Source organism: Xylaria bambusicola (assembly GCF_022495145.1).
Source record: "Xylaria bambusicola strain CBS 139988 unplaced genomic scaffold F5B22scaffold_12, whole genome shotgun sequence".
Lineage (NCBI taxonomy): Eukaryota > Fungi > Ascomycota > Sordariomycetes > Xylariales > Xylariaceae > Xylaria > Xylaria bambusicola.
The window spans coordinates 136,877-152,399 of record NW_025953565.1 but is presented as its reverse complement, the minus strand read 5'-3'; the positions used below and the strand labels follow the sequence as shown (position 1 = coordinate 152,399).

Here is a 15,523-nt window from a genome sequence, read left to right as displayed (position 1 = left end):
TCACATGCCTCCAAACCGTTCTGTCCACTTCGTCACCATCACGACCTGCCCTGGGACTGCGATGGTACCAATCCTTCCCGTTGTGATCATCTGTCCTTCAAGAAGCAGTGAGCCAACTTCATCTGATGTCGAACATAAAGCTTTGCTGGTCACACATCGGTATGTTCACCCGACTAGACCTCAAAGGTGGCCTGGACACGTCTTCTGAATAATACTCACTGTACCCACATACTACTTCCCTAGCTACTGAGTACTAAACAAATCATTGAGCGGTCAGGTCTGGTTGACCAGATCATAATACCGGCCTACAGAATACGATAACGTAGGTACTATTATCCATCTGCAGTGTTTTGAAAGCGGTGCGTGCCATCCAAGAGAGGCAAGTCGAAGAAGATTCGGGCGCGGGGAACATTTGGCGTGCGTGGCAATGCAGGCTTGGCCAGACAAATCTTCAACTGCGTCACCCACCAGGGCTATGTAACTTGCCACCACTTTGAAGGCGCAGCGATACTTTCGCATCTTCTACGAACGCCTAGAAGCAGCGCTCCAAAGGATACGCAGGCACCCTAGTGTTTGGAATTGCGCTCTCTAGAAAAGTACTTACTTACTCGTATGTACTTACTGCGTAGTGTAGTGGTGTGTACCTACACCGCATTGGACATGACTTATGGCCCAATATCTATCTAGAGCACAGCCATCAATAGCCCGGCCTCAATGTTTGTATCAAACAATTCATTTCACCCTAGCAGAAACACGGAGGAACTTCGACTAGTGCCGGCGTTTCATCTTAATCCAGAATGTTGGAATGCTGGAATGTTGAGATGTTGAGAGGATCAGGCACAGGTATCAGTTGTTTACTATCACCAGGCACAGCCTCATTGGCCTCTCATATCTCGGCTGCGTGGGCGAAGCGTCCAAGAATCCCGGAGGAGCTCAGAACCGAGACCGATGCAAGCGTGTCGCACTGGGCAATCGATCTACAGAACGCCCCACGTTCCGGCTAGTCCAGCAAGCCGCCGAAGCGTCGTACTTGATCAACCTTAAAAGACTTTCGAGAACCAGACCTAAAATCCATATGGAATTCTATGTAGATGTCACCCATGTGATGACGGCAATGTAGAGAGCAGTATTGGCTCAGCCTTCTTGACCCAAGGCCAGTCCTCCACAAACGCTGGCAGCGGCGTTACTCGTCTGCTGACACATAACCGATCCACTACCTCTCAAGCACAGCCAAAACAAGACTTTTTTCTCCTCGCAAGTCTAACCAGCAGCGAATACGCCACTTACCTGCGCGAACCCCCTTTTTGATCCCTTTTGTTTTGAAGAGCTAGTGACGCACAACATATAAAACAGGGAGTTAAGCAGCGCCACACAGGGTTGAAAAGTCTCTTGTGGGTGAATTGAATAAACCGACGATGCACTTGGTTGCCAACCAACCGGAGGCGCTAGCGTCTACCTAGTTACCCAACAGGGAAATACCAAGTTCCGCTGTCGAATCTAGGTAACTCTTTAAAATTACAGCGTGGCTTAACGAGCACACGTTAGCAAGTGATCAAACAGAATCCTCTTCCGATCTCACGATCGTTCAATATCCGTAAGTAAGTGCCTAGATAAGCCACGCCGACTCTAACCTGGCAGTCCCCCCAGACGTGGATCCGGAGCCCTCGGGTTCGTAATCGTCGCTTAGCTACCTAAGTAAGCAGTGAGCGTCGAATTCCCGGGGTTTGAAATACTTACCCGCCCACATCACGGCTGGCTGCTCAACAATCTTAATATCTGACATAAACACGAGCGTGACGAATATTAATTCGGCTGTGCAATGCTCAGAAGACAGGCAATCACATTAATCTAGTAAGTGATGACGAAGCATTTTAGGATAAAGCTGTTCAAATAGCATAGTGATCTTTTTGCTGCTAATTTCACAATACATAACAAAATTGTTCAAGGTGTGTTCTATTATTTTGTACATGTGTATCTGACTGTAGGCGGGAGACGATCATCTATATTTACATTGATGCTAATACAATCGTCGTGCGGACGACGCTACTACATATCGTACAGACCTTTTCGATGTGATCGTAGGATAGAATGGCAGGCCATCGAATGAACAACTGATCGTCATGACACATAACTCGGTGTCTCCTGTCCGTCCATAGGATTGTTTTATATCCTGGCGAAACTGACGACCATGTTTGTAGGTCCGATGTCCTATCTTAGGGATACTACACCCTACATGCTACCGTATCTCAACCCTAAGATTTCGTACTAATTTCTTTTCGACCTTGTTATGAATGTCGTTGACCTCCTTATTGGTGAAGGTGCGCTCAAGACTGCGGTAATTGATGCGATAGCACATGCTCTTGCGCCCGGTCTTCGGGTGCGTGAATTCGTCAAACAGCTTGACATCCTCGACGACGTCACCGCCCACGCTCCGCACAATCTCCATCACATCGTTCTCGTGGAAGTCGTGCACATTCGCCTTTGTGTTACCACCTGCCGAAGACGTTGACTTCAGCCAGAACGATACATCCTTGTAGCACCCTGGGTACTTAGAGAAAGGGGCGAACCGTTTTAGAGAGTCCAAGTTGTCCGAAACGCCCTTGAATTGCTTGAGGAACCGTTTGTCTTTCGACCAAAAGAGTCGGATGTCCGGTATTTTGAACAATAGCATCGCGATGCGGTCGAGACCGATGCCGAAGGCCCACCCGAGCTGGTTCGGCACACCTGCGTTGATATACAGGTCTTGCTTCACCACGCCACAGCCCACGCACTCGAGCCAATCACCATCATAATACACTTCGAGCTCCCAAGAGGGGCTGGTGAAGGGGAAGTACGCCTCCACCCATCGCACCTGGAGCGGCTCATCAACGTAATCAGGGTCAGCCCTTTTAGCGGCTGCCTTGGCTCTCGTGAATATCTCGACCACCATGAGTTCTAGGGACCGCTTCAGATGGGCTGCAATAGCTTCCGCCTCAGCCGCAGAGTGGTGGTCCGCTTGCAGAGGGTTCCGCTCGTGGTGGAACGGCGGGTTGGGGTCCTGAACTTCGACGCTGTGCTTCGGTAGTTTTTCTATGTCCGACCATACGGCGGCGGCGACATCGCCGTTCGGCACTTTTGTGCGGTCCCAGGAATGGGCTCCTTCCATCTGGTGGAATATAGGATAATGGCTGCGGTCGATTTCATCGCGCCGATATACGTCGGCGCTTATTAGATAACCATCGCTCAGGTTGGCGCGAAAGGTATCGGCTTGGTGTGCGCTCGTGTGTGTTCGCAGTAACGTATCGTGATTGACGTAGTATGTATCTGACTTGGCGCGGCCGGGATGGTCTTTCGGAAATCCTAGTGAATCGAAGTTTTGATGCGCAGTGACGACGGGGTTGAAGTCATTGTGGTATTTGTAGGTGGGCGCGGGAAAGACAGATTCGATGATCTGCCGAGTGATGTATACAGGGTGGTCCTTTTGCAAATGCAGCCGGCGCGGAACCTTTTCTATAATGTTGGTGGGCACGTTGAACCACGAGTCGGTCTTGTACGCCTTGCCATCGATCTCGGTCTCGTCCGGTGTCGCCGTTAGCCGCCGCGAGGCTAGCAAAGGGGACCTACCGTCAGACAAAAACCTGCGATGCGGCCGACAGGGTGCAATCGCAGTCGCTCTCCTGGTGGCTCTTAGCACTATGTTGAACCGAGACGCCCACATCCTGCGATCCTGCGCAGACCCCAGATAGGCAGGAGTAGAGGCCTCGAGATTATCGTGACAATGACGCGCGGTGTTGATATGCAATTGATAAATCGCATGACCCTGCATACCTGGGTTGGGGGCCGTCTTGGCCCGTGCGCCGCCGACTTTGAGGTTGACCCATCTCTCTTTCTCGGGGTTAAAAAAGCCGATGCTGTGCTATGAGGTAAGAGCCGTAGTGCCCGGCTAGGCCAGAAAATCAGCAACCCGGAAAAGAGTACCCCGTAGCCAGAACCGTGGATTCTAACAACCCTTCGTTCAATCGGCCACCCGTGCCTGTGGTTCACTGGTAGCTGTGTATTTGCGTTGCCCTGCCTTGGTTATTCTGCTTATTTAATGGCTAGATATCGTTGTCGTTTGCTCCTGGTGGTGAAAATCGACCCGTTCTTCATACGTCATTCCTAAATTTTTCGAACGGTGCTCATCTAGCGGTCACGACCACGAAAGACCGAACGGCGGGTACGACACGGCGACATTAGACCATCTGTGCACGCAATACTGTATTGCGACGATGCAGCAAACTACAATGTCTTCGAATAGCCCTAACAGCCCGGCAACGGTGTCGCCTCCGGCACCAATTCCAAGTCCTGCCATGAAGCCGAAGCTACATAAGAAAGAGGTCGTGCTTAAGCAAATTGCATATCCGTTTTGGTTTGGCGGCAGTGCGAGCAGTATGGCGGCATGTGTGACACACCCGCTCGATCTTGGTATGTTACATCTGAGCAGCCAGCCAGTCTAGCGCTAATCGGTTGATTTTTCTTGTCGTATAGTTAAGGTGCGAATGCAGCTCAGTGCGGCTGACGGGCCGAAAACCATGAGTAGCACAATCATGCACATATTGCGAAAATCAGGGCCACGAGGTCTTTACGACGGGCTCACAGCGTCGCTATTACGGCAGATGACATATTCAACAGTGCGATTCGGAGTCTACGAAGACCTCAAGCGTCGTTTCACACCCGAAGGACAGCGCACAAGCCTACCTCTCTTAATTGGGCTATCTGCGTTCTCTGGGCTTCTAGGTGGCATATCAGGAAACGCGGCGGATGTGGTCAACGTGCGGATGCAGCAGGAGGCCGTGCTAGGACCATCACATAAGCGGCATTATCGAAATGGTCTAGATGGTATGATCAAGATGGCGCGGAACGAAGGCCTGTCTAGCTGGTTCCGGGGCGTATGGCCCAATGCGACGCGTGCTGCGCTCATGAACGCCTCCCAGCTCGCCAGCTATGACTCAATCAAGGTCATGCTTATGACATACACAGGGCTTGGTGACACCACTACGACACATTTTACCAGTTCTTTCCTCGCGGGATTCATCGCTACCACTATCTGCTCTCCAGTCGATGTCATCAAGAGCCGCGTCATGAGCGCGCATACGAATAAGGGGATCTTCAGCCTCCTTGCCGAGATCAACGCTAAGGAGGGCGTCTCCTGGATGTTCAAGGGCTGGGTACCGGCCTTTTTGAGACTGGGACCGTATGTCAACCCCTTATTTTCAGGATCTATTTGCCAAGTCCATTTTTCTTCCCCCATAAAGCTATTTTAGGAGTCAGGGTGCGGAAAATAGAAGTCGTGCTAACCATGTATAACAGACAAACCATATGTACATTTTTGTTCCTCGAGGCACATCGCAAAGCATACAGGAAATTCAAGGGTATAGAAGAATAGGATTTCGGAAACCGTTTAGCGGCAGCAACAGCATCATCACCCAACCAGCCCATGAGTTTTTGAAACGGATAGACTACGGCAGAATGGATATAGAGGTCGGTATATATACATAAAGTGTGTATGCATAGCCAGTCAATTGGGAGGAGTAATGGCGTTTATCACGTAGTTAGGCAGCGAACTTGCATCTTGCGAGCATTGACTTAGGTACCCATAGATAGTCTGCTATTGAATCCATCACTTGGATAATGTAATCAAGACCACTCACTGTATTTGACCGGTACAAGACTACTATTGGAACTTCGTCGTCATTCAGCGACCTGACCTATCTATATCGTGCAATTAGCTTACAGCCCTGATGATAAGTAATGCTCAGCGCCAGTCAACGGTTACCTTGCAACCTATGTCTAGATTTGTTGAATGCAGTTCTATACTCCGATTGAAATTTCAACGCCCAACTCCTTGCGCGATGAGTATGAGTGACGAACCACAAAGACCACCAATGAAATGATACAACAAGCAATTTTTGGTATAGTACAAAGCGATATGCAATGAAACCCACTGAATTTTATGGTTAGATCCGGCCTCCCTCCACCAATCAACCATCTTTACCATCCAGCTGATCCCGAGTTACCGTAAGGTGTAGTACCGTATGCGGTGGCACCTCCACCGCCCCAGGCACTTGTATTGCCTGCACCAGCATATGGAGTAGTGAAGCCGCCTTGATCCTGCCAAGGTGCTCCTCCATCCATACCATCGGGGCTTCTGGGCCCATCGTAGTCGCCGTTCATATCGTCATTCTCACCTAGGCCATGAATCAAGCCAGCCAGTTTCCGTTGTAGTTCCTTGATTCCTTCCTGGATGATGGTATCGGGCTCAATGTTTCCTGCACTCTCTACTTCGAAATAGAACCGGCTAGGGACTGCGTCGTAGTCGAACGGTTCGCCTTCTGCTGGAGGTTCCTCCCAATCTGCGTATTTACTCTTGGGCCTGTCCACTGCCGTTAGAATTGGAGATGAGGTGGAGAGAGGATAGGTAAAGGAAATCGGAACTCACCATTCTAAGGCGCTGTCGGTCTCATACCACAGATCCAAGTGGTGTAGTTTGTTATGCGGATCATACTCGAAACCGACAGCAGCAGTCGGCGACCATTTTGCATGTTCCTTTGCAATACCCTTCTTCGCAACACATGTTACCTTCAGCTCTTGGCCCTTGCGTAGCTTCGCTATTAATGAGCCTTGTCCATCAGGATCTGTAATGATGGGGTTCCCGATGTGGTTGTTCGGTCTATCGATGCCAACAATGAGATCTCTCGCATAAACCTTCATGACTTCGTCGGATGAGCACTTCGCATGGAGAGTAAGAGTGACAGTGCACTTTCCGCAGGACTGATCGCAGTCACAGTCGCGTGTGTAATTTAGTTGATCGATCTCGCGAGAATCGAGAGGGATGAGACCTAAACGATGGGCGATGAACTCGTCGGCCAGGACGGATGTGTTGGCCTCTATCTCGACTAAGTCAATCGCGATGGTGGGGACCTCGGCTTGTATGACACGACGCAGCGAGTTTGCAAAGGATAGATCAACGTTGCTCAGCTCAAAATCGACGTGCGTGCTGTCGGCCTACAATACAGATCCAAAGTTAGATACATCACCACAAGACAGGGCGGACGAGCGAGCGCTGCTACTACACCGATTGTTGTGGTGGTAGCGGCTTCGTCAACCTACCGCTGAGATCTTGACGGACGGTCCTAGGGACTCGCCGTCCATCATCATGGTGTCGTACTCCATTGTAGGTGATGCGCAAACCACTATAATGAGATTATTCGATAGTAAAAGAGGTCGGAATAGCAAGAGATGGAGTATCAAAGGCGCGCGCAACAAGGGAGGCAGGAGAAAGGTGGTCTAGGATGGTGGCGGCAGTGGGAAATAAAGGAACGGAGATTATTCAAGGCTGAGAAACACAAGCATTAACTGAGGATTTCTGCAGGGATTAAAAGATGCAAGGCTACAACGACTACACCTAATACTGTGGGTATTGGTTGGGAGGTGAAATAGGTACAGCTACTTGATAAAAGATGTAGGCCTCTGCTAACCTAGACATAAGTGCCGAGCAACCTAGGTACCGTATACATGCAACTACACGCGCCGACTGTTGCATCGCAGTAACACGCGTAATTTCACCCAACATGCGCGAACTGTTCAAAAGATGCCATCTGGGCTACGTTATCAACCGACTCCAGCCCTTTTCAGATCCAGATTTAGATATCCAGGGTGGATGAAGCATAATTACAACTACATTCATCTGGATCACTGCATATGGCCACGTCCGACGTCGCGTGTTTCATAATTCCATTTGTATACCTACACCTATTTCTCGAGCAGCATCGAACTCCGCCCACACCGAGACAATACTTCTCCTATGTGCGTGTCTGTAACTCGTATTCTTGTCATTAGTGAATGCTGCCACTATGAATCCAGAGATGAGACGAGATGAGATGAGACGATATCCCACACGATAATCACCTTGGCTTGCCTCCAATTCCGTGATTTTAACACTTATACCAAATCCTCAGAGACAAGCACTCTCGCCCTTCCAGCTTCAAACATATACAGCAGTCTTCTTCACCACACTGGTCAGGCCAGAGATAGCAATGAAAACATAATTTTGCGTCGCCTGGAGGCAGTGTAATACCAGGGACACGGTGGGAACGATCATGCGCAAGCACAGAGGACCAATCCCGGGTGGTAAAAATTAGAATAATCACGATTGAGTCCAAGTAGGACTCTTTCAGAGATTAAACTGAAAAGAACAGATACTACACTTGATCTAAGCCAAAAGGCAAAGAGAGCTAAAGAAGAAAAGAAAGAAAAAACTATTAAAGAATGGGAGGAAGGGCAGACATTTATAGGGAAGGCAGAAGGGGACTGGGGCGGTGGGGTGTGGCAGAAACGCTTGTGCAGGGTGGTGAGATAGGCGGTCAGAATTTCTGCCGGTTTGTCTCTGCATCAGCCACAATCGGATACTGTACCTACCTAGGTAGCTTGTAGGTCCCCGCCACACCGGTCTTCGGGGCAATGGGGCCAAAAAATTATTCGTTTGCTGCCCTCCCACTCGACTAGGCAGCGTACCCAGTCACTATCTAAGACGAGCTGGTTCGCATTGATTTACTTGCGCATCCGCTTTCGAACTTGAGCTTTATATGACTTACTCTTGCCTTTGTAAATTCCACCTACTATCAACATGTTTCGGCGAGCGTTCATTGCATCTTCAAGAGCCGCTTCTTCGAGCTCAAAAATAATTGCGCAACACCCCTCCGTGCGATCGCAATTCCCCTCCGCACCTTTAAATCCACTAAAAGCTTCATTATCCGCAAGGACAAGATGGTACAGCGACCAGGCGGACGCAACAACAAAGAAGGATGGTGAAGAAGCAGTGCCAGAAGCGGAACCCAAAAAGAGCGAAGATGCTGAGTCACCGTCAAGTGTTGAGGCTGAACTGAAGAAAAAGCTTGAGACGAAAGAGAGGGAAGCTATCGACTGGAAGGTTAGTAGTTCTCACGTCGCTGTTGGGTTTGCCCTATGAACATGTCATAACAATCTACTTACACGCTTCACAATAGGACAAATACCTTCGGTCTGTGGCTGATTTCCGGAACCTTCAAGACCGCACCCAGCGAGAAGTAAAGGCTGCTCGTGATTTCGCTATTCAGAGATTTGCCAAAGATCTCGTCGAGAGCATCGATAACCTGGACCGCGCCTTATCCATGGGCCAGGAGAAGATGAAGGTTGAGGAGGACAAGGAAGCCAATGTCGATCTCAACAACTTCTACGAGGGCGTCAAGATGACAGAAACCAGCATGCTCCAAACGTTGTCCAAGCACGGTCTCGATCGGTTCAACCCCGAGGGTGAAAAGTTCAACCCCAATGAGCACGAAGCTACCTTTATGACTCCTATGCCAGACAAGGAGGAAAACACCGTATTCCACGTCCAGCAAAAGGGCTACAAGCTCAACGGAAGGATATTACGCGCTGCTAAGGTTGGCGTCGTTAAGAACCAATAAATCCACCATATCTTGCCCTCCAAATCAGCATATCAGGAGCACAGGATGCTCCTTGTAAAAAGACTCTTCATGTACAACAAGCAACAAGTTCAACCCTTGATGACCTATATGCTGGCGGCCTGGCGTTGGGTATTACTGTAATGTGTATAAAATTTGCTCCTCTCACGAAAACAAAAATCTGGTTGGTAGAGATATACCAATATTTTTTACGACTCTGGCATGGTATGGTTGATGAAAATGATTGAGGAACATCATAAACAGGGGCTAGGGGTACTGGAGACGTGTATACCCATGGTCGATATTTATAACTCTTCAGACAACTATCATATGTATATATCATCGTCGATCTGAGGTATCTGTTGTGCGGTTACTTGAAAATGACATAAATGTAAGAGTTCCCATGATAACACATTCACGACTGTCGCACATTCCCGTATGTGGGCAGTTTTGAGAGTTCGCTAAACTACAAGCTTACATTTAGAGCAGGTTGGAATGTACTTGGCATTACATACCACTAGGAATTGTATCTATGTGACAGATCAGAAACCACAATACCTATATACCTGTTGAATCTTGAGCCTTCAAATGGGCTAAGCACCTAATCCCAATAGTGCCGCCCGGAATCGATCCTCCCTCCCTACATAGCTCGTCCAGTTCGTAACTGGAGTATGACCATTGGATGTGGCTAGGCAACCCTGGTTTTCAATTGCCCCCTTGTTGTAATTGTTGGTCGCAAAAATACGTAGTACATGTAGCTACAAGGTTCAGAAGTGTGAGTAAAAACCAATGCACCGGGTACTCAAATACCTAGTAGTACTGCTATATGCCGACAAGAAGGTTGGGCACTTTAGTGAGGGGCTGGCGCCCACACTTTGTCGTCGCTTACTTGATCAATGCGTCTCAGTGAATACTTTGCTACCTTACCACTCACCATTAAGCTCTCCTCAAACATCGCCTTGTAGTTTAGCGGCTAGCTCAGTAGGCGCTGGAACGTGGTGGAAGAACTGAATGTGTTTGCTCATGTGATTCGTTTTCAGAATCCTACGACTTATCTGTACTTCCGGGGGTGGTAGTGAAACTTCTATTGCTCTAGCCAAAGCAAAAGATCAGAGCCTCGATACATAAGATTTAGGATCTGCAACTTGCTTGAGTTTCGTTTCATACAGCTTTACAGCTCACTCGCATGAGCCATGTCTCTTGCTCCAGCAGTCACAAAGGACGGATTCTCCTTCGCAGGAGACCTGTACGCAGAGGCGAGCGGCCACAACCGCCACCGTCGTGCCACCGTCTCTGAGCTCAAGGAGCACTTCAAATCAGGATCTGACAAAGATCACCCGGCTCACTGGTTTGAAGCGCAGCTCATTCACTATGGTTTACAATCATCCAAGACCAAATCAGTTGCGCGCATGCGTCTATACGACGCCGTCAACAACGGCAAGCTCACAGTTCCGTCGCATATACAGAAGCTAGAAAAAGACCTCAAGAAGGAATGGACCAAGAGCGAACGGGAAGCCAAAATGGCCGCGAAGGCAGGCAAGGGCAGCTCGACGGCTTCCACTACGGCCGCCAGCAAGAAACGTAAAGCTGACTCCTCTAATGTCGATATGAACATCAATATCGGTGACATTAGTATCACGCTTTCCGCTAATAATGCGTCGAAGAGCTCGTCAGCTGCGAAGAAGACAAAGACATCTGCGACTAAATCAGCTTCTAACAAAGGCGTAAAGGATACTCCAACTAAAAGCAAGCCTGCTCCCAAGCCCGCCAAAGAAGCCCCGAAACCGAAGGCATCAGCGGCGAGCAAGGCAAAACCCACTGCATCCTCTCCTGCGAAACCTGTCAAGAAGCAGACTGCTCGTCGTGGCGGCATTTCCCAAGGGCCTAGTCGAGGAAGCACCTCCACGGCTGAGGCAGCAACCACTGCACCGTATCCCGCTAAGCAAACCGCACGACGCGGCGGCAACTGGGCCAGAAGAGGCAGAATTTCGAGCTCGAGTGCTTTTGAATCACACAAGGATTTTGACGAACCCCCACCGCCTTACCAAGAGTATGATGATAACGACGACAGCGACGATGATGACGACAGTCCGCCCCCATCATCTTCCCTAGGATCCCTTGGTCTCTTGAACGGGCGCTACGACATCTTCTCCCGAGAAGTCAACGACCAATGGGGTCATGAAGACTTCGATCTCGTACTCACCCTCAGCGGTAACAAGCTTTGGGGGAAATTCGACCTAGGCATCGTGACTGGGATCCTGCACTTCGACGAGCGACCCTGGGAGTCATCCGACGAGCCCGTGCCCTTCACCTGGCGTGGGGAGGAGACGGATGGTCCGGTGTGGTATGGTAATAACAACAAGGGATGGATTAGATTCCTAGGGAATGGGCGTATCGAAGGCCAGCTTGATTACATGAGTCTCGACTTCGACGGTACGAGAGTCTCCGGTCAGAATACGCGGAGTCCGATCGATGCCCAGAGCATGCAATACGAGTGGAATGGATACAGTGAACAGGAGTATGACCGGCAAAATCGAGCTCGTTGGGGATAGGCTGGGACCCATTGCTCATCTTCTTTGACTCCAAGCTTCCACGTTATTCATTTCCTATATTGATTGGTTCGGGGTTTGGTTGTAATTGGGATGTAAGCCCCCGTTCTGTATAGCAATATGTAATTGGTGTGTATCTTGTTTGTTTTGTGAATCAGCTGCAAGCGTCTCAATTCTATATATCTCCTGGCACGGAGACAGATCTGGGAGTTATTCGCCTTGGGACAATGGTGGAGGCGGGACTTTTCTTTCATGTACTTTACTTGCTTTCTTCGTCGAGGAATGCTGAACGATCCAGAATGTTCGACGTGCGTCTATATACATCTAATCGAATCAGAGTTTGGCAAAGCTGCCCAGTTACACATGTCACCTTGCACCGATGATGGAAGTACGAGACTCCAGAATTACTTATTTCGATAGAAGCCCATACATTCATATGCGAGGCTAGAGCCCAGAATAGCAGGTCTCGTAGGAGCTCTGTTTCTATGCCTATCATTTGTCTGATATCCCGTCATAGACATTGACCCATTGCCATTGATTCACACTAGGTACAACAAAAGGGAAACCCGTCATTCCCAGGAGCCGTAACAACACCAAGCCAGGAGAATGGCCTTCACTCGTCATTAAAAGGGTGTCCGTGTACCAGTCCTGCGACAATCCCAACCAGATCACTATCTCAGAAAAGAAGCAACAAAGAAAGAAAGAAAGACAAATCGTTCGCAAACTCAGCCCGAGGCGTACTGAGGTCACCCAAGCAGGGGCGGTGACATAGACATCGACTTTGGCCAGAGTGCGAAATGGATGATCAACAACATGACCGGTGAAAGCGTGCCGGTAATTGAGTGAACTCCCACCTAACCATCATAGGATAAGGTGAATTGGCACCAGAAACATGAGGATTCCCCATCCCGTTCACATCCTCACAGCAGCGTAAACGAGCGAGTCCAGCCAGTCTCAAACTTACTGCCCCAACCCATTTAGACGATGACGGCCAAAGCGATGCTGTTCTCGATTATCCACGCCCGCAACCCCGCTGTCGCCGGAAGTATCAGCATTCCAGCGATTCCCACCGGCGTTTCTCATCCGCATATCAGCAGCGAGCCGATCGAACTCCTCGTCGGCGCGACCCAGCGAGGAAGGAGACCACGGGCCGAACGCCTGTCCTCCAGAGCCACCATACGCTCCCAAGCCGTCGCCGGCGCCGAACCGAGGGCTGCGAAAACCGTCTTCCGACTCCGCGCCCATGAGCACGGCGTACGCGTGTTCGGGATCCCGAACGCCGGTGCTCTCGCAGAGATCGCGCAGCTCGTGTTCTAGGCCCGCGATGCAGCGCATGTTCTCGTGGACTCTGGCCTGCGTGGAATGGAGGCGGAACCAGGCCATGTCGAGACGGGTCTGGGTGTCGAGGGCGTGATCAGTTACGTATCCCCTGATCCTTTCTGCGCGGCGCCGTTCTATCTCCCGATCGCGCATCTCGCGCCGCATATGCAGTGCCGGCAGGAACTCGTTCAGATGCCGCTGGTCGAACTCGAGCCGCGCGATGTGCTCGCGCTGGAGCTCGGCGTGGCGGTATAGCGCGCGCTCTGCTTCTTCTGTTTGTTGGATCGCGGCCCATTGCTCGCGGAGGATGGAGGAGACCTCTGTGCCGCGGGCGTTCTGGAGTTCGGGGATGACAGCTGTCGCTGCGTCGACCTCGGACTGCGAGGGTTGGGTTAATGATTGTGTTGTGGTGTGTTCAGGGCAGGCAAGAGGAAGAGAATTCTCGAATTTAGTGACTCAGCGAAGATAGATACCCTCCTGATTTATGAGGTACCAACGATAGTTATAGGTATTCGGGCACGTAATGTAGGTAGACAGAAGTATAGGAAAACGATGTGCGCACAGTCAGACTTACAGGAGTAAATCGGGTTCTCTCACCGTCCGACAACCCAGGGAGCGCCGTTTCCCCTCCACCATAGACTCTTCCGCGCAATTCGCGTTCCACAAGCGGTGCCATGCGTCTATATTGTGCGTGAAAGTTAGGCGTCCTGAAGCCAACGAAGTCGATGCCCGGCGGCGTGTAAATAATAGACGGGCTATTAGGGACATAATACGTAGGCGTGAGCTCCTCGCCCGTGTGAATGTCCCATTGCGCCTCGAGTCTGCCGTACGGGATATGCTCGTGACGTTGCCGGGGGATTGGAACTCTAGGCGTGGGGGGACGCATGCGCAGGTAGTCTGTAGTGTCCTGGAGAGACGTGTGAGTGCTGCCGCTCAGGCAATGTACATATATATATCGTGGTGAGAGATACACCGTGCGTACCTGCTTGATCTCCATATCATTGGCATTCCATCGTACGCAGTCTTTGGACCACTCTAAGAAAGTACAGGGTGAGATACGACCACTAGGTACATCGGCTTCTTCGTCATCTGAGTCGTCTTCCCACTCGAAATCATCGCAGGACGCGGCGAAAATGTGAGGAGACATGTCCATATCCTGCGGTGGCTGGATGTGCTCAAATTCTGGCCGGTACACTTCGAATATACAGTCGCGAGGCGAGTCACCGCCCATGTTGGAAGACTCGAGGGCTTTATCGATGAGCTGGAGCATTCTAAGATTATTATATTAGCTTTAGACCAAATTCCTTCATTTCTGCAAGTATGTTGAATATGAACTCTAGGTAGATCAATGGCTTGGGGCTTAAACAGTGATAGCATCTTACCTTGAGACGTCGCGCTTGTGATGAATATGCGGTTTGGAAGACTGGGCCAGCTCTTCCCGTTGCTGAATCCATTTAAATAAAGGATCATTTCCATCTTCACCTCCTAAATAGTTTCCGCGCATTGCGACATATGCTTGCATCATAGCATTTGAAACAACCTGTATTTCCTTGGGCTTCCCGATGGAGCAGTTAGGAAGATAGAGAGTATCAGGTGCAGGAGTAGTTTCCGTCTCAGCTCTCCCCTTTCCTTTCAAATCCACCAAAGAACCTGAATTGGGGTTAAGATGATGACGCCCTTTACGAGGCTGGAACCGGTCCGGTATGCGGGGGACCTGTGGGATAGGGCTGATATCATCCTCACTGTACGTTGCTCCGTCTCGATTGCGGTGACGACTGGGAGTTCTGATAGCAGAGTTACCTTCGTCTGATCCAGCATTGTCTGTTTAGAATTAGTACTCATTCTCTCAGGATAGAAATATCTGACAGAACTTGCAGCTTCGACGCGGACGACCAACAATTGGCCGACCAATGGGACTCCGGGCGGACATATTGAACAAGAAAAAGATTCGATACTGAGTTATGATAGCTCTTCGAGATCCAGTTACGTGACCAGCAGAATTGGCAAAGGAAGAGCATGGTTTGGTAGCCTTGCAGAAGGAGCTCACAGAAATTGGAGAGGATGTGAACTGCCATTAAAAGCAGTCACGAATTCCTTGTGAATTTCTAAGGGCAATGCACGGCACTAGAATAATTCAAGCCGCCTCACAATGACATTGAGTACCTAAGGAAGGGCATATGTACCTCTGTTGTT

The 15,523-nt window shown here is 49.9% G+C and overlaps 6 protein-coding genes across 6 annotated transcripts; 3 read left to right on the top strand and 3 right to left on the bottom strand.

Annotated features, from left to right (window-relative positions):
- Nucleotides 1-1,930: 1,930 nt before the first annotated feature.
- Nucleotides 1,931-3,915, bottom strand: F5B22DRAFT_599076 (phenylalanyl-tRNA synthetase mitochondrial precursor). The gene has a single exon (XM_047974425.1). The coding sequence runs from the start codon at nucleotides 3,803-3,805 to the stop codon at nucleotides 2,237-2,239; it is 1,569 nt and encodes a 522-aa protein (XP_047832519.1). The 5' UTR covers nucleotides 3,806-3,915; the 3' UTR covers nucleotides 1,931-2,236.
- On the top strand, nucleotides 3,916-5,689 carry F5B22DRAFT_599074 (putative dicarboxylate carrier protein). The gene is made up of 3 exons (XM_047974424.1): nucleotides 3,916-4,443; nucleotides 4,507-5,212; nucleotides 5,329-5,689. Exons 1-3 carry the CDS (start codon nucleotides 4,248-4,250, stop codon nucleotides 5,402-5,404), a joined length of 978 nt encoding a protein of 325 aa, XP_047832518.1. The 5' UTR covers nucleotides 3,916-4,247; the 3' UTR covers nucleotides 5,405-5,689.
- On the bottom strand, nucleotides 5,646-7,458 carry F5B22DRAFT_60993 (DNA-directed RNA polymerase). The gene is made up of 3 exons (XM_047975166.1): nucleotides 7,129-7,458; nucleotides 6,458-7,023; nucleotides 5,646-6,391 (listed from the first exon to the last, which is right to left on the bottom strand). The coding sequence occupies exons 1-3, from the start codon at nucleotides 7,189-7,191 to the stop codon at nucleotides 6,010-6,012; spliced, it is 1,011 nt and encodes a 336-aa protein (XP_047832517.1). The 5' UTR covers nucleotides 7,192-7,458; the 3' UTR covers nucleotides 5,646-6,009.
- Nucleotides 7,459-8,472: 1,014 nt separating this feature from the next.
- F5B22DRAFT_60951 (GrpE-domain-containing protein) lies at nucleotides 8,473-9,498 on the top strand. The gene is made up of 2 exons (XM_047975145.1): nucleotides 8,473-8,947; nucleotides 9,024-9,498. The coding sequence occupies exons 1-2, from the start codon at nucleotides 8,645-8,647 to the stop codon at nucleotides 9,462-9,464; spliced, it is 744 nt and encodes a 247-aa protein (XP_047832516.1). The 5' UTR covers nucleotides 8,473-8,644; the 3' UTR covers nucleotides 9,465-9,498.
- A 1,065-nt stretch (nucleotides 9,499-10,563) lies between these two features.
- Nucleotides 10,564-12,141, top strand: F5B22DRAFT_60876 (uncharacterized protein). The gene has a single exon (XM_047975096.1). It carries the CDS (start codon nucleotides 10,655-10,657, stop codon nucleotides 12,011-12,013), a length of 1,359 nt encoding a protein of 452 aa, XP_047832515.1. The 5' UTR covers nucleotides 10,564-10,654; the 3' UTR covers nucleotides 12,014-12,141.
- Nucleotides 12,142-13,663: 1,522 nt separating this feature from the next.
- Nucleotides 13,664-14,654, bottom strand: F5B22DRAFT_60945 (uncharacterized protein). Its single transcript, XM_047975143.1, has 2 exons — nucleotides 14,313-14,654; nucleotides 13,664-14,237 (listed from the first exon to the last, which is right to left on the bottom strand). Exons 1-2 carry the CDS (start codon nucleotides 14,598-14,600, stop codon nucleotides 13,833-13,835), a joined length of 693 nt encoding a protein of 230 aa, XP_047832514.1. The 5' UTR covers nucleotides 14,601-14,654; the 3' UTR covers nucleotides 13,664-13,832.
- Nucleotides 14,655-15,523: the final 869 nt, after the last annotated feature.